At 26.2% G+C, this 23861-nt stretch overlaps 1 protein-coding gene across 1 annotated transcript in view; it reads left to right on the forward strand.

The window, feature by feature from the left end:
* LOC101234591 (HEAT repeat-containing protein 6) overlaps nucleotides 1-22172 on the forward strand; it is a 94749-nt gene extending 72577 nt beyond the window's left edge. The window contains exons 19-31 of the mRNA XM_065807933.1: nucleotides 3123-3263; nucleotides 3738-3806; nucleotides 3963-4016; nucleotides 5051-5175; nucleotides 17467-17548; nucleotides 17642-17705; nucleotides 18019-18095; nucleotides 18535-18612; nucleotides 18722-18775; nucleotides 18875-19042; nucleotides 19128-19292; nucleotides 19493-19532; nucleotides 21904-22172. Of these exons, the coding sequence (XP_065664005.1) occupies nucleotides 3123-3263; nucleotides 3738-3806; nucleotides 3963-4016; nucleotides 5051-5175; nucleotides 17467-17548; nucleotides 17642-17705; nucleotides 18019-18095; nucleotides 18535-18612; nucleotides 18722-18775; nucleotides 18875-19042; nucleotides 19128-19292; nucleotides 19493-19532; nucleotides 21904-22004 (1218 nt within the window). The 3' untranslated portion in view covers nucleotides 22005-22172. The remainder of the gene's footprint in view (nucleotides 1-3122; nucleotides 3264-3737; nucleotides 3807-3962; nucleotides 4017-5050; nucleotides 5176-17466; nucleotides 17549-17641; nucleotides 17706-18018; nucleotides 18096-18534; nucleotides 18613-18721; nucleotides 18776-18874; nucleotides 19043-19127; nucleotides 19293-19492; nucleotides 19533-21903) is intronic.
* Nucleotides 22173-23861: the final 1689 nt, after the last annotated feature.

A 23861-nucleotide genomic window follows, 5' to 3' on the forward strand; every position in this document is an offset into this window, starting at 1 on the left:
TTTTTTATTTTTTTGAATTTGAAATCTTTTTATGTAATGTCTTGGACAAGTTTATTCAGTTTAACTAAAGTTAACTTTTTAAAATTTAAAAATTATTTATGAACTTTAAATGCCTCAAAATAATTTAAAATTCTATGAAATGCAAAATATAACTCGAAATTGAAATATAAAATGTAAATATGTGAATAATATATATGCTGTTCTTAACTAAGTTTTTTTTTTTTTGCTTCACTCTACGTCATCACAGTAAAATTTGCCCGGCTTTCAATTTTTTCTGCTTATGCGCCGTATCCAGTAATTTATATATCTATAGTTGCAATAGCAAGCAATTCTTTTAAATTAATGGCATGTGAAGATCTGGTTACATTATTGGACTTCTCTATATCTAAGATAATATATAAGTCTCAATATCAAAGATTTGCACCTGGATGTTCACTTTTTTCCAATAATCATTCACTATTTTCCAAAAAACTATAATCACCAAGTAAAAGTATCCTTGACCATTTCTTGGTCTATTTTAGAATGAGTTTTTAGAGTTACAACTACTCTTAAATACTTGTATTGAACAGTCTTTTTATTGCCATTCTATTGGTTTATTATTTCAGTCAACCTAGATAATTGTTTTTTTTTAAGTGCATAAACTAAATCTCTCCAATTTGCAATGTAAGTTATTTCATTTTAAAATGAACTGCAACTGACCTAGTTTTTCTGTCAGCCAATTATTTCTTATGCACTTCAAAAGATGTACATAAAATGTAAGATCCATTTTGACATAACCAAGGTTTTCCATCTATTGTTTTGAGTTTATATAAAAATATATATAATTACTTTATAGTTATATATATATATATATATATATATATATATATATATATATATATATATATATATATATATATATATATATATATATATATATGTATATATATATATATATATATATATATATATATATATATATATATATATATATACCATAGAAAGTTCTATATGTAATTATATATATATATATATATATATGTATATATATATATATATATATATATATATATATATATATTATATATATATATATATATATATATATATATATATATGTATATATATATAGCCCTGGTTATTATATAAGGAGAATAAACAGCACAGCCAACAGAATCTCCCATTACATTGCTCAAATATTATTTGGGTTTTATGATCTTAGTCTTTAAGTTATAGATGTTAAAAGCTTCAATTAAAGCTGACTTTGTACTAAAGAAAATTATTCTGTTATTCAAAAGAGGTTTAAAAGTACATTTTGAATTAGCTTTGAATAATTATCAGCAAAAATAAAAAATTCCTTTATTTAAATCTAACCTTTGGTTAGTAACCAAAAAACAGTTTTAAATGTTAAACGAGTTACAACACGTAACTGGTTTAGATTTGGTGAAGCTTTGTAAGTTTACAAGAAAATCTTGAAATCTTTAAAACCTTTTGTTATTTATGTCATTCAACTTATAAATTTATCATTTATAAGTTGAATGACATAAATAATTAATGTCATTATGTCATTCAACTTATAAATTTATAAAATTTATAAGTTGAATGACACTCTTTTTATTTGTAAAGGTATTAGAAAATGTCATCAAAAAAATGGCAGTTAATTGTTTTTGGAATTGTTGAACGTAGAAAAATGTTCTTTTAACACAATTTGTTCAATATAATATAATTGCACTATTTAAAATGTATAAAATTTTTTTTAATGTTTTAATTACACTGATCATACATTTTCATGGGAAAATTGGGTCTATTAGTAAACTTCCCCCTGCTACAAGTCACTTAACAGAATCTCCAATACCATTACAAGCACTGTTCCATGTGATGTAGCAAAAAATCACATTCTACAGTTACCTCATGATCTTGTTTATAGAAACATAATTTGAATATATATTTTTATAAATTTGGTTCTATGAACCTGCATCGTTACTGAAATAAATGCAATGCAATGTTGAAGTCAGGTTTTATAGCTTTTAAACATTTTAATACCAAATGAATGATACAATTAACTGAGTTTGTATTGTGTTGCATATGATGTGAGATGTCGCAGATACTTTTACATTTTTTCTCATTTGTCATCTCTTGATTTGTTAGTAGAAAACTGTATTTCTTGATGTTTTAAAAAAATATTTAATATGCTCTCATACAAGATGTCATCTTTCAAATATTTACATTAGTCTTGAATTATAAAACTGTATTATTACCATTAATTTTATTATTATTATTTTTATTAAAAATTTTGATATTTATAATAATTTTAATATTTTAATTCATTTTATAAATCATCAGATAAACTAGAAAAATAAAGCATATAGAACAATGTAATATTAAAAAACAACCACAAATCACAACAGTGTAAAGGAATTTAGGGGTGATCAAATATTTTATTTAAAAGAAATCACAAAATAAGATATAAAATACTTTTTTTTAATCTTATTTAAATCTTATTCAAGGTTTTCTTATAAATTAAATGCCCGTCACTTTTTAACGTATAAAAAATTAAAGACAGGAGTTTAAAAATATATAAACTAATTTAAACTTTTTATAGTTATTTTAAAACAAAACAAAAAAACTCTTATATCTAATTTTATTTATCTTTATTATTATTATTTTTATTATCAAGTAATTAATTTCTAATTGAAAACATTTAAATTTTAATAAATAGTTCCTTAAAGTTTCCCCTTCAACAAAAATTCATTTACATGTTTTATACAATGTGCAAATTGCTGTAGTAGAATTTTTATTGGTTGAGTTTTAACTTACAGCGCAAATTTTTCAGACCTTTAGAAAATTTTTTTTTTCCTTTAACTTTATTTTATTTATATTCCTTATATTGCTTAAATTAACTGGTGTTTAAATTTATTATTTTTGCAGTAGTAAATTTATTGTTTTGTTTTTTCATTAGTTTTTGCGATACCATATTGACTGTTTCATAAAAACAGTGTTCACGTTTTTTTTAAAAACTGAGAATTTGAGGACCAATTATATTTACAGATATCACAATTTTTGATCACTTAATTCGAGCCTTGGTCTATTTTTTTTCTCTCCAGTGTCTAGTTTTTATCTGTCCATTGTCTTTATTTCTTTAGTGTGTATCTTACTGGAAAACTCTACTAACTGGATCAATACCACAGTATCTTAATGCTAAACCTCCTAAACCTTCTAAGGGTCGGGCTGCTATTTGCGATTTGTTATCAAATATTGGTTCTGATATATTTTTATTACTTAAGGTAATTTTACTTTCTATTTAATTATTTAAAGTACAAAATTATCATATTATATATATTTATGTAAACATTTAAGACAGATAATAGTATGAATAATAAAAATAAAAACAGGTATTAAAAAACATTTTTTTTTTTGTATGAAGCTTTAAAAAATTTTATAACAATTGTTTGGTCAATAAAAAAATAAAAATCCCTTAAACTAAGTTTATTAGCAAAATATAATAGCAAATAATTAAGAAGAAGAATAGTAATAAAGTAAAATCTGTGATGAAAATAAATTTATTTTTTTCAACATTTTGTGCATAGTTTAAACTATATTTTTGTTATAGCAATCTCTTTTTGTTTATATAAATTTTTTGAATTTATGGTTTAGATTTACTTTTCCATACTTAAAACTATGTTTGTGCCAAGAGATATATATGTAATGGTAACTTTTAAAACCTTTACATATATCTATCACTGTTTATTTGTCTATAGGTCAGTGAGCAAATATTTATTAAAACAATATTAATTGGACTTGCAAGTAGTGAGGAACCTGTAGTTGTTGTAAGTTTTCTTTCTTTTAAAACATCTTAAAAGATGTTTTAAAAGTTAAAAAAAATAGATAGTTCTGATGAATTTAAAAAATATACTTTTATTGAATTTAAAAATAAAACTCTGATGGGTTTAAAAAATACGAATATTTGTTTTGTTTTGTTTTAGGCTGCAGCAATAAGGGGATTAGGTGTTATCATAGATTATGAGTCCATGAAAGAGGTGAGTTAGGGGAGGTAACTACTATTGTTTTTTTATTCACTTTTATGAATTAACATCTTAGTCCATAAAAGTTGATTTGGTCATTGACTTTGTATTATTTTTTTTTATAATTCATTTAAATTTTCCAAAAATGGAAGATTTAACCACATTAATCATTTTTTAGGAAAGAAAAATATGATTAAAATAAATCATTCTTTTGGATGAAATCTGAAATTGAACATTGGAAAAAATTTGTTGTGTAAAAATTTAATATTTAAATTGTTAAATAGGTGGAATTTAGTCATATTTATCTGATTCATTACCCACTGTTTCATGTAACTTGTACTTTATAAAGTTTATAAAAAAATATTAGACAATAATCTTTTTAGTGTATTGTTAAATATGGTAGTAACAAACTATTGCTCGTCAACAAAATTTTTTATTATAACATTTTTGTATTTATTATTATAAGATTGGGTTATCTCTATTTAAACTTAGTTGCTTATAAGTCAGCTCATTAAGTTGACTTATAAGCAACGAAGAAAAAATGTATTATAGAAATAAATGAAAATGTATTGTTTTTTCTTTTTTTTTTTTTTACATCTTTATAAATTTAATAGAAATGTGTCATTATGAAGAATTTTATACTGGTGCAATTTTTAAATGCATTAGTAAAAAAAAGTTCCAAAATCTTTTTTTTTTTTAAATATGTATAATATAATACGTTGTTAATAATAACAATAATAATTACTGATAATTATGAAATAAACTGAGAAAAAAAACGATGCAAAAGAGTGTGCAACAGGATGTTAGTGGAAATTTTTATAATTTACTTCTACATGCTAACATTTGACAAAGACCTATATTTATCTCCATTTTAATTATATTTATGATGTTTTTATTTACCATCATCTCTATTTTAATTATATTTGTGATGTTTTTATTTACCATTACCTCCATTTTAATTATATTTGTGATGTTTTTATTTATTTGTAAAGGTTCTTATTTAATTTTTTTTCAAAAAGTTATCAATTTTTTTGTTGCACTTTTTTTAGGATGTTTTGTTTGTCATTGACGTAGCTAGAATCATTATTTTGCAACTTTGCAGCCACTCTGTTAATGTCCGTTTAAAAGCTGCATGGTCGTTAGCAAATCTTTGTGATTTCGTCTCTAAGAATAAGTTAGTATTTTATTTGAAATAACAATAAACAATACAAGTTTATTTTTATCAGTTTGCATACATGTATTAGTTATCTGTAATTTACATAATTATCATGATTGTTGTGTTTCATAATTGTCATTTTTGATATTATGGCTATCAAAATTATTGTGTATCATAGTTGTCATTATGCATATCATAGTTATATCACATTATGCATATCATAGCATATCATAATTTGCATAATAATTATAATTTATTTCAATTAATCTTGTTATAATGTGAAATAGCTTAGTAAATTTAATTGATTTAATTGCAATGAAAAAAAAAAAATTTACTTTAGGGGTGTCCACAAATTGTCACACAATTTTTGACCATTTTTACCCCTCCCTCCTCTACAAAAACATTAATTCTAATGTGTAAACGTGTTATGTTATTTTTGTAGAGCTTATGTGCTTTTTTTGCATCTGTAACTGATATGAGAGTAACAAGTCCCATACAAGTTGTTGCAAAACCATTAACCCTTCCCACCACTCTTTCTAGAGCATGATGTAATTTATGAATGAACCCTTATAGTAAAAATTTAGTGATTCAGTCACAATCATGTTTCAGTTAGATTTAATTTATTTTATAAACTCTTAGGATAGATATTACTATATATATGAACCATGTAAACTCTGTTGGAAGTTGCCACCTAAAAAAGGTCTATAACCATGCATTTCTGCTAGAGATATAAAAAATAGATTGCATTTCTGCTAAATATATAGTATCACATTTCTGCTAGAGATATTTCCATGCATTTCTGCTAAATATCTAAAAAATAGATAAGGAAAAAATTTATTACAAAAGATAAGGGGAAGGAGTTGGTCATAAATGAAAGATATAGAGGTCAATCGCTAAAGATGGATAGATTGCACAGTTGCATTCCACTTTTACAATGTTTTATTTAAAATTGATATGTGGACTTATGTATGTATATATATGTATGTATGTATGTATATATATATATATATATATATATATATATATATATATATATATATATATATATATATATATAAATTAGTAAAAACACTTATCTAATTTTTAGTTGTCTTCAACATTATGTTTCTCCATCAGTAGGTTCATCAGGCTTCCTGATCAACCTACTGATGTCAAAAGTTTGCCTTTATGTACATAATGAATGTGTATAGGTTTCACCATTTGCACTTCTTTTTTAATTACCTCTTGATTCTCACTTGATTGGTTCTTTGCAAACATCACACCAATCTTTAAAAAATGAAACAAAACCAATCTAAACAACTAAAGATTAATCTCTCTAATATCAGTAGCTTGTGAAATAGTAAAGGTTGTCATTAAAAAAAAAGGTTGTTTAAACTTTAAAAACTTAATTTAAGTAGCAAAACTTTCATCAAAAACTCCTAGAAATACTTGATTTTTTTAACTTACTCAAATAACAGATAAAAAACCAGATATAGTATTCCTTGACTTTGTCAAAGCCTTTGAAAAAGTCACTCACAATGACTTTTATAAAAAGTATACAAAATAAGGTTTATAAATAGCTAAGCTCCTATCTAACCAAGAGGGGGGCAGGGTATACTTATAGCAGAATACTTTATATTTTATATATGTTAAATCATAGAAATGTTTCATTCTGAGCAATCTTCTTGAGTTTTTTCATATTTAAATCACTCCTTTTTATTTTTTGATTTAGTAGAGAGAAAACAAGAACAAAACAGAAACATTTGCAATAAAAATTTGAATCAATGAATTTGATACTTTGATCTATTTTAATTGCATACATCACTTTTAAACACAGTTTTAATAAGTTGAAATGATTATCTACATAAGTCGTCTTCATTTATATTTATTTTCATTTTTATACTATAAATGTATAAAATAAAATGCTTAGTAGAATTAAATTTTTAATATTTTGTTTACCACATGAGGGCAGCAAATGAATTTAATTGATGCATTTAAATATCTAGTATACTAGGTATTTAAATTAAAATTATTACATAAATCAATTTTTTTTTAAATTTACAAATACAAAGTTTACACAGATTTTGTAATTGTATATTTAGAAAAAAAACATTTTTGTATTTATAAATATTGTTTTTGTAAATTAAACTTTTGCATTTGTAAGTAAAATAGAAAAATATTGAAAATTCATGTGAATTAAATTATATTCTTTTTTGCAAATATATAATGTAAATGATACATTTTATTGCAAATTTCATTTTTTGATTTTGTTGTTATTTTTAGTGTACTTTAACCAGCAAATTTAGTTTACTGAAAGTATTTTCAATTCCTTTAATATAAAAACATTAACAACTTATTTTAAAATATATCATTTATTAATGTACAAAGACTTTAGTAACTTTCATAACTTAACAGTAAAAATGTAAATAAAGAGTTTTTAAATAATAAGAATATATTAAAAAAAATTTATTAAACATATTGAAAAATCTTAACTTGAGAATAGCTGACATCATTTAAAAAAATTTTTTTTTTAATTTCATTTCTTAATTTAATTTTTTGTTGTGTGTAATAATTACTTTTTCTATGTGACTAGCGTAACACTTGAAATCTGAGGGGATTTTTTTTGTTTACTATGATCTTTTAAATTTTTGGAAATATTAAACCAATTGGGAGTTCTGCCGTACATGGTGCTATCAGGCTGGCTATCACCCTGGCTATTTTTTAGCTAATTTTTAATTCTTTAGCTCAAGCAACTAGCGCATTTTTTCTAGAACAATACACAACATTTTTAGTATTAAAGCATAGTATTTGTAGAAAATATTATTATAATATTATTATAATGTTATTTGTTCAATTTTTTATTACTTACACTATTATTATTTCAATTTTGTTATTATTAATACATTTCATATAAAAATTAAGAAATTTTGTTAAATTTTAGTTATTTAAATCTTGTATATTTTACTCTTCACAGCCTGCACTAGCAACACTTTCCACAACCTGAACTGTTAGTACCCTTCAAATCCTGACCCACCAACACTTTTTGCAACCTGCACTAGCAACACCCTTGAAAATCTAATAAGTATTTCTCTGGTGCTTTTTTAAAACAAAAGTTATTTACCAAAACATTTTTAAATGTTTTAAACTAAGATCATAATTTAGAAGTACATTTAAAAATTTTTTTTTTTTTTTTTGAAACACAGAGTGAAATTGATTTTGAAGTAATTTTCCTGAAAGTTTAACAAAATTCATCAGAAACTAATAACTAATAATGATAAAATCTAGTATAAAATCTTTTTTTTTTAATATATATGTTACTCACTAAGGCTAAGGGAGCTACTACAAATTGAAGAGGGAACTTAGCTCTAACCTTTTTTTCTTGATTGTTACTCAGTAACACAAACTTTGATAATCAAGGCTAGTGTGCAAAGATTAGTTTAACCACAATACTACTAGGGATGTGGAAGAATTTGAACTTTTATTTACAAAGCTATTACCACTTCACCACTACCACAATTTTCTTCAGTTTTCAAAATTAACATTTTTACAATGTTTTTATTTATATGAGTGTTTTAATACCAGACTTTTGTAATAATTTTTCTTCAAATTTCTAGACTTTAACTTTATTTTTAATTAGCTTTATCTCTGTGAGGCTCCAGAAAAAGCTACTAATGTAATGGAGGTTACTCATCATTGTTATCACATATTGAGGCTGGTACTTGCAGAGGCAAGTAAGGTAGATTTAAACTTCAAACCTCTTGGTTGTTGGTGTTCTACCACTAGTCTTGATTGTGAGTGTTCTACCACTAGTCTTCTAACATATTTTTTGTTAATTTTTTAATGTTTAGTTGATTCCATCAGCAGTTGTAAAATATTTAAGTACTAACAGTGCTTTTGGTGTGCGTTGTCGTGCCCACTTGTTACAGCTTAGGGTTATTTATTATCCAAGCAATTGCCTCATTACTTATTAGAAGTAATGAGGCAATTGCTTGGACTGTTAGATAGTATACTGAGTACTATCTGTGCCTTATGTCAAGTTCTTGAACCAATTTAAAAAATGACTAAAGTATATAAAACTATAAAACACAAAAAAACCATTGTCATAACCAAGTTCTCTAAATCTATCATTCACTATTATTTGTGGTCTTCGAAGAAACTTTTCTTTTGTTGAATCTTTTGCAAAGTGAGACCAATTTGAGTTCAGCTGTCTCATCTTGTGATCTTAGTGTCGATGATTATCTTTTTTTAATTTGTAAAGACTCCAATAGTCACATGCTTGGCCTGGGGATTTACATTTATAAGAATTTACCCATTTGTCGGAAGCTAGGTTTGAATCCACAGTCTATTTTTTTATGTGCTTTCATTTAGCACCATTTCACTCTTTTGCACTGCACTCTTTTCGATATTATTTGCGATCAAAATGACCATGCCCTTCCTCCATATCCTTCAGCCAATATTGTTGTTGTTGGTGACTTTAATGCACATCACACTGAATGGCTTGGCTCTAGCGTCATGGACTATACAAGCGTTAAGGCCCACAACTTTTGCCTTTCTCAATCTTTAATGCAAATAGTCAATTTTCCAACTTCCTTCTTAGAAAATTCAAACCATCTACCTTCCCTACCCAACTTGCGTCTTGTTTCTGATCCTAGTCAGTGCTCAGTTTCTCAATATTCACCCTTAGGTGCTTCTGATCATGGTTTGATCTCTAAAACTATTATCTCATTCTTCTTCATCGTCAGAATCCCCCTATCATTGCACCTCTTACAAGTACCTCAATGCTGACTGGGTCTTGACGTGATTTTCTTTGTGATGGTCTTTTGGTAGTAATCTTTTGTTTCAGGCTGGCATGGAATCTTTTATTCCCTCTTGATGATTCCGAGTCAAGCCTCACTCTTCTTCGTGGTTTTCCTCTTATTGTGGTGCTACAGTTTCCAATCGTAACCATTATTTCCATATCTATGGCCAAAACAATTCTTTAGAAAACAGACATCTGTTTACTATTGCTAGAAACCATTGTAAAAAGGTTTTTTCTAACGTCAAAGCCTGTTATTCTTAGGTCACAAACTATCATATTTTATCTAAAAAATTAGGGTCCTGAGACTTCTGGAGAATCTTTAACAGTTCCTATAATAAAGGCAAATTTGTTATTCCACCTCTCTAGCATGGTTCAGATTTTGTTACCTCACATAAAGACAAATCTGAGTTGTTTACTAAAAGCTTGTTATCAATCTCATCTCTTGATTCCACTAATTACATCCTACCTGATATAGCCGACAATCAAGTTAATTCATTGCATGACCTTCATATCACTCCAGCTTCTGTATCTAAAGTGATCTTCTACTTAGACTCTTCTTCAGCTTGTGGACCACAAGCTGAAGAACATACCTGACAACATACCTGTTATAGTCTTGCAGATGTGTTCTTAAGAGCTGTTTTCTATACTTCCAAAACCCTATACTTTTTTAAATCTACACTTACAATCTACCAGATATTCTCATGTCTCAGGTGGCATTGTTTGCTGATGATATTACCATTTTTTCCTGCCTTCATTAGAAGCCAACACTCTTTGATTGTTTGGAGGGGACATTTGAGCTTGAAAAGGATCTTAGTTCTGCTGTAGCAGAAGTGAGATCCTTTTCAAGCCTCTCAGTGGCTGGTAAATTTTAACTCAATTTTTTTCGACTAATCATTGTTGCAACAATCTAGATCTTCTTATACTTATGAATGATGATGTACTCGATGAGTCATCTACCTTTCATCTTCTTGGATTAACTTTTACTTTGGATCTTTCTTGGAAACCATTTATCAAATCCATTGTAAATTAAGCATCTGCTAAGGTTGCATCTCTTTATTGTGCTTGTCGCCTCCAAACTCCGGATTCTATTCTTTATCCTAATAAGTCTCAAAGCCGTCCTTGTATGGAATACTGTTGCCATATCTGAAGCAAATCTTCGAATGATGTCTTTTCGCTTTTAGACAAGGTGCCAAAATGCATTGTAAACATAGTTGGACCTCCATTTGCAGCCAACTTTCAACCACTGTCACATCGTAATATTGCTCCAAAAGTTCTCTTTTGTCTAGTTTTTTTTCTCGAACATCAGTTCATTGGAATTTACTCCCTTTGTCTTGTTTTCCTGACTTATATAACTTGCGATCTTTTCAATCATCTGTTAATTGTTATCTTGCTTTATAAATTTCATCTTTTCTCTTCCAGTAACTTTCAACTTTCGTAGTGGTTGCTTGCAGCCTTGTTGGAAGTGAAGATGTTTTTAAAAAAATAATAATAAAACACATTTTCTTTGTGACATTTTAATTTTTTCCTTTTACGGATTCTCATAATGATAGTAATTGTGATAAGAATAAGAATAATATATTTGCTATAACCACAATATATACATTGTTGCAGAGCATACTGAGATGCTATAACAGCTGTAAATGTTATAAATTGTCATAATTAGCTTTAAAATAATTTAAAGATCTTGAATAAACAACATAGTTCGGCAAAGAATCCCAGTTTTTAGTTATTCTGTTGTTGAAGAAGTTATTTCTTGAGGAACAGTTACATTTTTTATGTCGTATTAAGTTTGTGAAGGACTGCCGTTTAGTGAGGAAACCTGTTTTGGATTTTTTAACCAATTGAATTATTTTCTGCTGACATAAAATATGTCAGACATATTTTATATCGACATATTTTGACATAATTTTATGTCTGAATGATTTTCTGCTGACATAAAATATGTCAGACATTTTATATCGACATATTTTGACATAATTTTATGTCTGAATGATTTTCTGCTGACATAAAATATGTCAGACATATTTTCTATCGACATATTTTGACATAATTTTATATCTGAATTATTTGCTGTTTGATATTCTTGAAGAAAAAATCAATCTAACAAATTTATTGCGCATTTCAACTTAGTTTACAGAGTTAAGTGAAAATAGTTTAACAAATTTGTTGCTTTTTTGCAATCAATTATGCTTCATAAAACTTTTACTTTAAACCCTATAAGCAAACATCAGTTGTTTCAAAAAGGTCTTTTTCTGCCCTTTTTAGCGATGTATCATTTGATAGTATTGACTAATATTGGCATTTATTGACTTATTTATTGATTATGACTTATTTATTGATTATAACTAATATTGACATTGATATTATTGACTAATATTGACTAGTATGTCAATGTGAGTCTCAAAAGAAGCGTATTTTCATAGAGATTTTAAAGATGTTATTCGTTTGTAATAAAAATAAGTATTTTTTGTATTATTGCTGAAAAAAATTTTGTTGACATTTTTTTAAGAGTTTTTAGCATTTTTTCAAATAATTTTTTTGTTAAAAAATTTTAAGAAAAACATTTTATGTTTTCTAAAATCTCTATACTATCTTCTAAAATACGCTTTTTTTGAGACCCAGGTTGACATACTTTTGAACAACTTTTTTTTTTGACAATATTAGGGACTTTACCCCAAATATTAAAGATCTGAACCCAAATATCTTTACAACTTGACGTGATGGTAAAAAATGAGTTGCATATTTGAAATCAAAATGTGAAATGCAATCCAAAAAACAAATTGTTTGCTCGGCACCAGAAAAATTTTTTTTTTGCAATCAATTATAATTGATTGCAAAAAAACAACAAATTTGTTAAACTATTTTCACTTAACTCTGTAAATTAAGTTGAAACACGCAATAAATTTGTTAGATTGATTTTTTCTTCAAGAATATCAAACAGCAAATAATTCAGATATAGAATTATGTCAAAATATGTCCATAGTAAATATATCTTACATATTTTATGTCAGCAGAAAATAATTCAAACATAAAAATATGTCAAAATATGTCGATAGAAAATATGTCTGACATATTTCATGTCAGCAGAAAATAATTCAGACATAAAATTATGTCAAAATATGTTGATAGAAAATATGTGTGACATATTTTATGTCAGCAGAAAATAATTCAGACATAAAATTATGTCAAAATATGTCAATGGAAAATATGTCTGACATATTTTATGTCAGCAGAAAATAATTCAAACATAAAATTATGTCAAAATATGTCAATCGAAAATATGTGGGACATATTTTATGTCGGCAGAAAATATGTCTGAAATTATGTCGACAGATCTGCCAGACATATTATGTCGTAACAACTCTGGTTTTAATTATGAATGTAATGACAGCATTGCATATATAAGCTTTCGCATTAAATGGCAACCTTGTTGAGAAAAATGATGGAAGTTAGCATTAATAAATTGGTATTTCTTATCGCTGATATGAAATTAAATATTTAGAGACTAAGTATATTCGCTAGTATACAGGGCTTGGGGGGGGGGGGAGGAGGTGGTAAGTTGAAAACTGCCATAAGAATATTTGCCGATTAAAAATTATACTTGCTGAGTATAAAAATATATAACTCGATTGCTGAAATTTGCTAATAATTATAATAACATCTTAATTTGCCGAATGATCAAACTAAATATCAGTAATAGCATGACCTATAAGAGATGGACGTTCAACCTTTTTTTTTTTTTTTTTACGAACCATGCTCGTTGCACATTGTTTCAAATCTTTCGTTTTAAACAATAGAAATTAAATTATAAAGTCTGTCAGATTCGTCGAAAACTTTTGGTCTCGTCTAACCAGTTACATCAACTTCCTTTTAGTTATTCAAGATAACAGCAATAGATAGCGATTCCACGGCTCAACAAAAAACATTTGACGTTTGACAAAAAACACGTAACTTTCATGAACTTTACTCTCTTACATCTTTTTGTATGCTTAAGCAAACACCTTGAGGTTTTTGGCATCAATTAGTGTTACTCAACCTCTTTCCAGCCATATATAGAAAGTACTATGGTTTATGTGGCTTCATTTAAATTTTATCCATATCTTGAGACCACTTTTAAGAAAAAAGCTTGAAACGGGAACGTTTTTTTAAAACAAAGCTTTTGGAGGTTAGGATTCCTTAGTACCAAAACACATCCAATTTTTATAAAACTTTCCATATATATTAAAAAAGGGATGACGAATCTAATGGAATGTGGACACTTTTTAACTTTTGTACATAAATTTTTAGTTCTTAGCGTTTCAAAACTTCAAGGTTTATTTTTATAGAAAAAAAAAGTGTTTTTTAAAAGTGTCCAGGTGGAAATTGCAAGTTTACTCTTTCCTCTTTTTATAAGAAGTTTTTATTTATGTTTTCTTGAAGAATAGGTTCTAAGGATTTGTATATAGAAATTATGTATATATATATAACTATATTCCTTTGCATATTTTATGTTTTTTGTTTTGATTTTGCGTGACATAATGCAAATTTTCGGTGCCATAACAATGCAAATTTTCCATACTTAAGCCCTATACCTTTCGTCAAAAAATCATCAATTATTGCACTACAAAAAATTCAATAACTTTAGATCCGCTTAACTTCAAAGGCTGAATGAACACTCATTTTTTAAGTCAAGTCAAGCTCTATACAATGATATAAGTTACATATGTTTATTTGAATTATAAAAAAATCGTCAAGAATGGCTACAATAGAATCAGATTTTAAGTTTAATTTTATATAGCTAGATATTCCTTATATTTTAAGAAGTAACACTGATAATAATATAGAAATTGAGATCATTTACTTAACTACTTTAGTACATGTATAACTAGAGATATAACAAATAATACAAAATATCAACTAGTTTTGTAGCTACTTAGAGAATATTGGTTTCATGTCCAGGGAACTACACCATTTACTATATTGCTGTAGACTTATTATTTATGAATATTATAGAATTTTCTATTTTTATGTTTAACAACAGAAATATATACAGTTAAGGATAAATAACTCATACATAAAATGAATGTAAGTACAATAAAGAAAAAAATAATTTGTCACAGTTTTAAAGAATTTAGCAAAGCCAATTTATGGCAAACCGCAAGAATAACTAAGTATTTAATATTAACATAGCATGATTTACCAGCTATATATAAACTAATTTTTATTTGACAAAAACAAATGGGTTATTATGTGCCTTTTATGACAAATGAAATAGTATATGAGATATGAAAAACGAAAACATCAATTATCTGGCTACATTTTGCAAGATGATTATAAACTTGAATAACTTTTTAAAAGGTTTTGCATTATCAAACGAGTTATAAAAAAGCCCATTAGAAAATACACCTACTAAAAAACAATGCTCGGTGGAATATATATTATAGAGCTTATAGAGTAGTCGAGGCAAAAAATAGCGACATATCAGAAATAATACTAAAAAAATACACAAAACTAAGACTGGTGAATGAAGGACCAAGGAGTTGCATAAAACCAGACCTTGACTAAAAATTTTATTTAAGCATTTTTACTTTTCGCTTTACTTTTTTTAGTCATTTTAAAATTATCCTTACAGATCTATTTTATTATTGATGGAACTTTGTTTACACGAAAAAAGTTCCCAAATTTACAAATGTTTATCTTGGAAAAATGATGAAAATCTGTTCGTGCTGACAACTGATTTCCTTTTCCTTGGTGTAATTTGTTTAGTAATTTGTCAACACGTGAAGTAGTTACTTATCCTAAACAGTCTTATTAAACAAATGCTATAAAAGTTTAAACTAATACCACGTGATCAAAGTTTCTGTTTAAAAACTTCCAAAAGTTTCACTTTCGGAAGTAGCACTTGAGAAATGAGCGCTTTCGATAACTACGTTTCGAAATCTATAAAGGAAGTTTATTCGCCTAACTGCAAGAAATGTGAAAATAAAATATCTGTATATATCAAACTGTTTGTAATGAAGCTTTATCTTCAGTATAGCAACATATTAAATTTTTACTAGTTTGTTTTTTCAAATAATGATCAAAAAATTTATTTCGAAAAGAAAATTTTCCATGAATCCACTTAAAGAACAGTCACTTACAGAAAACAACTTGAAATTCGTCATAAAAACAAGATTGAAATGTTCCATTTAAAAAAATCCATTCAATGAACTAAGTAATTAAATGCTCATTACTCATAAGTGTCAATTATCGCGCATGCAAATTTTTATGAAGTAAAAAAATGATATTATTTTTTAACTGAGACCTTTCTGTAGGTTCCAAAAATCTTCTTTCAAAATGAATCGATTAGCAAGTTTCTTTTCGCTTGTGATTCTTGCAAAAATTTATGTTTTTTGTATACTGCTTTACCGGCTGCGTGGGCAGGATTTTTTTGATGTTTCAGATATGACACTTTTAGGCATCGTGCGAACTCATAACTCAAGAATGTTGTTAAGTCAAATGAAAATGTTTCTCAAAAAAATCGCGGTGATTGGAGCGTGAGAACAAAAATACCCCAACAAGTTCGCTTTCCCAACCCCGAATTAGACGTTAAATTAAACTGCAGAATGTTATTTAAACGTTTAAATGATGCCTTTTTTTAGATTCCGTGCCCATTGGGTGTTTATAAACAGTTACAACAACCGCATTGGTAGTTGTCTCAGAGCTGGGAAAAAATTCTAATAATCAAATTTGATTTAATACGTTACGAATTTGATTTGACTAGCCCCTATGAACCATAATTGGGACATTCAACCGCCACAATAATGTGCCATCGTGTGTGAAAATTTCATGGCATAGGTTATTCAGTTTTTAGTACTAAATCTTGTTTTAATCGACTAATTTTAGTTAGGCCAAAAAGTTAGTCGACTAAATTAGTTACGCTAAAAAGTTAGTCGACTAAATTCAGTTACGCTAAAAAGTTAGTCGACTAATTTTAGTTACGCTAAAAAGTTAGTCGACTAATTTTAGTTACGCTACTAAAATTACAACTAACTTTTTAGTCTAACTGAATTTAGTTACGACTAAATTCAGTTAGACTAAAAAGTTAGTAGACTAAATTTAGTTAGACTAAAAAATTAGTCCACTAAATTTAGTTAGACTAAAAAGTTAGTCGACTAATTTATTTACGCTAAAAAGTTAGTCGACTAGTTTTAGTTAGACTAAAAAGTTAGTCGACTAAAAAGTTAGTCGACTAAATTTTGTTAGACTAAAAAGTTGACTAATTTATTTACGCTAAATTTTGTTAGACTAAAAAGTTGACTAATTTATTTACGCTAAAAAGTTAGTCAACTAAACTTAGTTAGACTAAAACTAACCTTAACTCCCACCACTAATTAATATAAAACTTTTTTTAGCATCTTGAATTTAACAATTTTGACATATATGTAAAATTATTAATTTTTAAAAATTTGACATATATGTCAAAATAAGGTTTTAAGGAAAAAAAAAAGTTTTGTTGTTATTTACCTTGGTTATTTACAATATTAGAAACCTAATTTTTTTTTTATATTTAGTTTCCTTCTTTCTGAGTTTCCAGAAGGTTTAGTGCAAGACTTACTTAAGTATTCAACACAAGCATCACTAGATAATGAAAAGGTGCATTATTAATATTTAAATACTTTTTACTTTTTTAATTTTTAATAAGATATATTTTTAATAAGATATATTTTTAATAAGATATATTTTTAGGTTAGTTGCAATGGTGTGCGTGCTTTAGGTAACATCCTAAATGCTCTTCCAAAAAAGATTTATGGTAACATAACAATTTATGTTTTATTATTATTCAAGTTTTATTTTATAATGTTTAAAAATATTTTAAAGAATAAAATAAAACATATTCAAAATATCTACTATGTTTAATATCTACTATGCCTAATTGTGTAATAACTACTTGTGTTCTAGTTTTAATTTGCAGAATACCATAGAACTATTTTTTAGCATAAAAAAAAAATAACATTTAAAAGAAAAATTTTTTTCTAATATTTAAAAAAAATGTTGATACTATAAATTTCTGTGTATGTGTGTGTGTTAAATTTATGTCATTTTTTGTTTAATTTTGATTACAGATGAAGAAGTTTTTTTTGAGAATTTAATCAGAGCTATCGATGCTCTTGCTAAAAATATTACCTCAGCTCCAATGAAAGTAATTTTTTTTTGTCTTCTATTTTATCTTATGCATTATATTATTGAAATATATTTTTTATAAATGTATTAATTTCTACTTAAAAAAATTTTATGCTTGTAATTTATAAAAATGAGTTCAAAAATGGTAGATGTAAAAAGTATATATGTGGTATATATGTGGTAATCATGTATGCTTGAGTTTTGATTTTAAGGTATACGTATGTATATATATATATATATATATATATATATATATATATATATATATATATATATATATATATATATATATATATATATATATATATATATAGTGTTGTAAAGGAAATGTTGGTTTGCAACATTTACTTTACAACACTACATTTATGTATATTTATGTATACATATATTTTATGGCGAATAAACTTTTTATTGTAAATCATTTTTGTTTATGTTCTAAAACTTGTATGATCGTTTAGACTCGTTGGAATGCTTGTTACGCATGTAGATATATCTTTGTAAACAAAGATTTTCCTATAGGATTTTCTGATTGGAATGTAAGTAAACATTTTGTAATGCTAATTTAAAGCTGTTTTCTTTATAAAAATTATTCAAATGCTTACAAGTATTTATTTTGTTTCTTAGGGAATTTTTCTTGTTTTTTAGGGAAAACTTTTTAAAGCTCTGTTAGAAGAACTCAACGAATGTAAAAATTTTAAGGTAAAATGATTATTTTTATATGTTTTGTGTTTTCTTTTTCTGTCATAATTTTTATTTTGAGAGGATAATTTTGTAAGAGAACTGTTTACTCTTTTTAAGGTTCGCATCAGTGCTGCTTGTGCACTAGCATCTCTTTCTTTGCGTAGCAGTTATGGAGATTGTCAACTATTTTTGCTTGTTTGGAGAGAGACACTTGTAGGTCTTGAAAAATCGGAAGATTTAACAGACTTCACTGAGTTCAGGCATAAAGATAGTTTGCAGTTCAAGGTTATACAATACTGACTATGTATTTAAAAAAAAAGTTCAAGTTATTTCGAATAAGTATTGTTATATTTCTTAAGTTTTATTTTAGATTACACTATTACTTTTTCACTTGCTATCGTTAGCAACTTCAGAAGATTTAAAATTAATGTGTCTAGAAACTAAGAAGCATGACACAATTTTTATGACCCATTGTATGCGTATTTTAGCAATAATTGATGAAATCGACAATCAAGACCAAAATGCTATTTTATTGGTAGGGATGGCTTGATTTACCAAAAGAATAATTTTTAAGATAATACATTTTCTTTTAGTTTTTTTTGATAAATGATTTATATAATTTTTACTTGTAGCAATCATATTAAAAGTAAGGGGGACAGCTTTTTAGGTTTTTGTGTTACCTGGATCTATTTATATAAATGTCTAGAAATAAATAACGTTTTTTTATTTTAATAGGGATCGTTTTTGACTGATGAAAAAAATAAAGAAGAACTTGGTATGCTTTTTAATTTTTTTCATATTTTTATTTACAAGATTTCCAAATTCAAATTATGGACTTTTTTTAAGAAATGTTGTTAGTTTTTATTCATGCATGTTTACTTTATAAATTTATGTTTACTTACAATTTCAAGACTACCCTAGTAGCAAGCAACATTGGTGCAATATTAGAACAATATTTATCTCAATATTGACTAAATATTGTTAACAATGTTGCACCAATATAAAAATGTCTATATTTTGAAAAATATAGCCAATATTGATTTACAACATTGGCTATATAAAAACTGCAATGTAATGCCACATTTTTTTTTTGTTATAATTGATTAAAAAACGCATGTAATTTAAGACAAGTGATTTTAAATCGAATACAGTAACGTATATACACGTATACATATATGCAATACAATACAATACATGTACACCGTAAAAAATATAGGATTCCAAACAATTTTTTTGATAAACTTATAAGTGACATTACAGCTTCTACATTTATATAACTAAAATATTGCTTGACATCTTATATATATTTTTACTTGTGGTTTTATAAAAACCTAAAATGAAAAAAACATGACCAAGTAAAACTTAAACAAAACGTAACGCAACAAAGATTATAACATATTTTAATAATTTTTTATTATTAATGATTTATTATGGTGATTAAAAAGACAATTTTATTTTCTTAACAATTTTTGTTACATGTGCGTACAAGTATGTGAAAGTGTTAACAAGCTAATGCGCTAATATTGGCGTAATAATATTTGCATGCTAATACGCCATCAATATTAGCATTCTAATATTGGACAAACAATATGCCAATATTAGCGCATTACTGTTTACCATTATTGGCGCATTATTGCATATCTTGTCCGACATTGGCCAAGATACCCAATATTGCACCATTGTTGCACCAATATTTCTTGCTACTAGGGTATTCTGTAGAATATACATGAAACTAATTTTTTTAATTTAACGTTTTCACTAATTTGAAAACGTTAAATGCTTCTAGTAACTCAAGAGAATGGCTGAGAAGGGCGGAAACAGCTCAAATTTCTTTAGCAGAATTTTGCCACTCATTATTAAATCAGCTAGATTGCTATGGTAATGATTGCTATGGTAAGATTTGGTAAGATAAAATAATACCTTTGTTTGAATAGCATAACAAACGGATGAGATTTAATATATTAAAAAGAGTTCCGCAGCATCGAGGAAAATAACTAGACACACAAAGGTTTTTAGAGCATGAAAGTACAGAAAGAATAAAATGATGCAATTTTGCTAAATGTGAAGTCAAACAAAAATGAGTTTTGATTGATGGAACTAGAAAAAGCTCGTTTGAACAGCGACCATAATAGTATTTGTAGAAAAGAGAAAGAGATGTAACCTTACGACGATGGGCAAAAAAAACAGGTTCAACTACATTTACAATACGTTTTCGGACTTTGTCGAGAAGAGAAAGAGCATTATTAGAAGAACTAGCCAAAATATGATTAATCACAAGGATGAATAAGAGATTTGTAGAGAATATAATCGTGAGTAAGGAAATTTCGGAAATGGATTTTATATGGTTTCCATGGAAGGTTAGTAGTGAATAATAATCCAAGAAAGCGTAAAGTAAAGGAGTGAGAGTGTTGCCAAGGGTGTTGTCAAGAGTGTTTCCTTTCATCAATATAGAAATATCAACAATATTGCGGTGTATGTTTGCTGTAAATATCTGAGTTTTGATAACAATAAAAATAACGAAGAAATTATTTAGTTTTTTTATCTCCCTTGTCTCAGCAGATGCAATCCGTCAGTTTGAGCGCTTGGTATTACTTTATGATAAGACAAATACCAACTTTGCCGAACGCTGAAGGATGCTGTTCTAAAAAAGCAAGTTTGAGCGAGAGGTAACCACTAACTAAAAACTTTTTGAGCATTAAAAATGATTTGTATTAGTAACACGTCTTTCAATAAAATAGTTGTATGTTATTCAACTTTGATAAATATCTTTCCATATTATAAAATTTGAAATTTAATAAGTTATTTGCTTATTCTCATGTTTTAGAACCTATCAATCTAGTTATTAACCTCTTCTTTATGTTTTATTTTAGATTACACTATATGTAATATTTACATATATATATACATATATATATATATATATATATATATATATATATATATATATATATATATATATATATATATATATATATATATATATATATATATATGAATATATATATATATATATATATATATATATATATATATATATATATATATATATATATATATGCACACCCTTTTCCATTTTATTTATATAAATATATATATATATATATATATATATATATATATATATATAATTATCTCTTTTATTTTAGAACAATGTTGTATTAAAATGCGTTCCAACTTAAAAGATTTGGTAGAAAGTTCAAATAGTGCTAAAACAATTGATCTTGTAAAGATGGCGTTATTAGAATAGTTAAAATATTAGATTAATTTAAAGTATTTTTATTTATTTAATTTGTATTTAGAATGAAAATGTACCAATGTTATAATAAAGTTTATGTTAAGTTTATTCAAAATAAATGTATGAAGTACTCAACATCTAAACAATGTATCAATAATAACTATAGAAAAATCTTAGACATTTTTTTTTTTTAGACATTTTAACAAATACCTTTTTAAATTTTTTTACCGTTTCTTTTATCTCATACCAGCGATCGCGGCGATTTGGGGTTAAAGGGATCTTGCCCCACACGCACAATTTTTTTCTAATTTTAAAAATGAAAATAAAGTATAATATAAAATATAAAAGTATATTCAAAAAGTTTCACAACACACCCCTTCCACCTTAAAACTGACACCGTCATTCTTGCATACCAGCAAATTAAACTTCTTTACAGCTGATAACAACATTTCACTTAATTACTTTTATGACGGAGATACGCAACTTTTTAACGGATTAGATTTTAACTTGCAATACTTTGATATTAAAATATTTAAAACGCAGTTAAAAACAGTTGTAAAAGATTTCTTAGTGATACGCATCAATATCAGAAGTATAAATGTAAATATAGGCAAACTTTCTTTTAGAATACAATTTTGATGAAACATTGTGTGATGATGAGTCATCTCAAGAAAATTCATATTCCTTATTACAAAATTATTTTATTTGAGAGAAAAATGCTCAACAGGAAAAGAGAATTATAGTTTACATTCATAATGGCCGCGATATTAAAAGGTTGGTTTGCTAATAGTTGGTAATAAACTTTTACTTTTTATAGATAATATTTAAAAAAAAAAAAAATTTTTCTAGAAAAGTCCCTAATAATAGGAGTAACTAAAACTGATATATTGGATCACTTTTTTTTTGTTGAAGGTGCAAACAATTCAAAATTTAAAAATCAATGAACATTCTATGCTTAATTTTAAAGAATCTTTAAGTTTAGAAACAAAAAATTTATTTCAAAAATATTTTAGTGGCTTAAAGGGTTCATTGCCAGAATTTGGATTGTGATGAGCTAAAAATCAAATATGGGGTCCATCAAGGATCTATTCTAGCTTCTATTTTATTGTTGATTTATGTTAACAACCTTCCTAAAGTCTCGGCAAAGTTAGATTTCATAATTTTTGCAAATGACACCAATCTGTTGTAATTTTTAATTTACATTTTAATTTACATTTTATTTCTATATATATGTATGTATGTAATTTACATTTTAATTTACATTTTATTTCTATATATATATATATATATATATATATATATATATATATATATATATATATATATATATATATGTATGTATGCATGTAAAAAAATATCCATGGTGCCAAAGAAATCAAATATAGGAGGAAATAAATAAAAAATATATAGTTTTGTTTATTAGAAGAAAAAAACAAATTATAGAGATATTTTTAATTTGCATTTTAAATTAAAAGTTTAAATTAAAACACTTATGTCTTTTTTGAAGTGAACGGTTCAATAAGCATAGCTATTAAAATTACTTAACTTTTAAATGATGATTATTGGTAAGTTGGTACCTAGTTGAATACCTTAGTTGCAATATAGAAAAATAATTGTTGTGAAAGAAATTTTTTTCCGAACCTTTCGTCATATTTTTGGAAATCTCTCTACATCTGCATAGGGGATAATGGAAATCTCTTAACATCTGCGTTGGGTGTTTATGGAAATCTCTCAACATCTACATAGGAGTTTATAACACTTACGGATTACATAACACTTTCGTGCGACTAACGGATTACGCATAGACTTTTGTGCGATTGTATTGTCGTAATACTTTTATACATTAACTCATATAAACTCATATAACGC

Source organism: Hydra vulgaris, chromosome 10 (genome assembly GCF_038396675.1).
Source record: "Hydra vulgaris chromosome 10, alternate assembly HydraT2T_AEP".
Lineage (NCBI taxonomy): Eukaryota > Metazoa > Cnidaria > Hydrozoa > Anthoathecata > Hydridae > Hydra > Hydra vulgaris.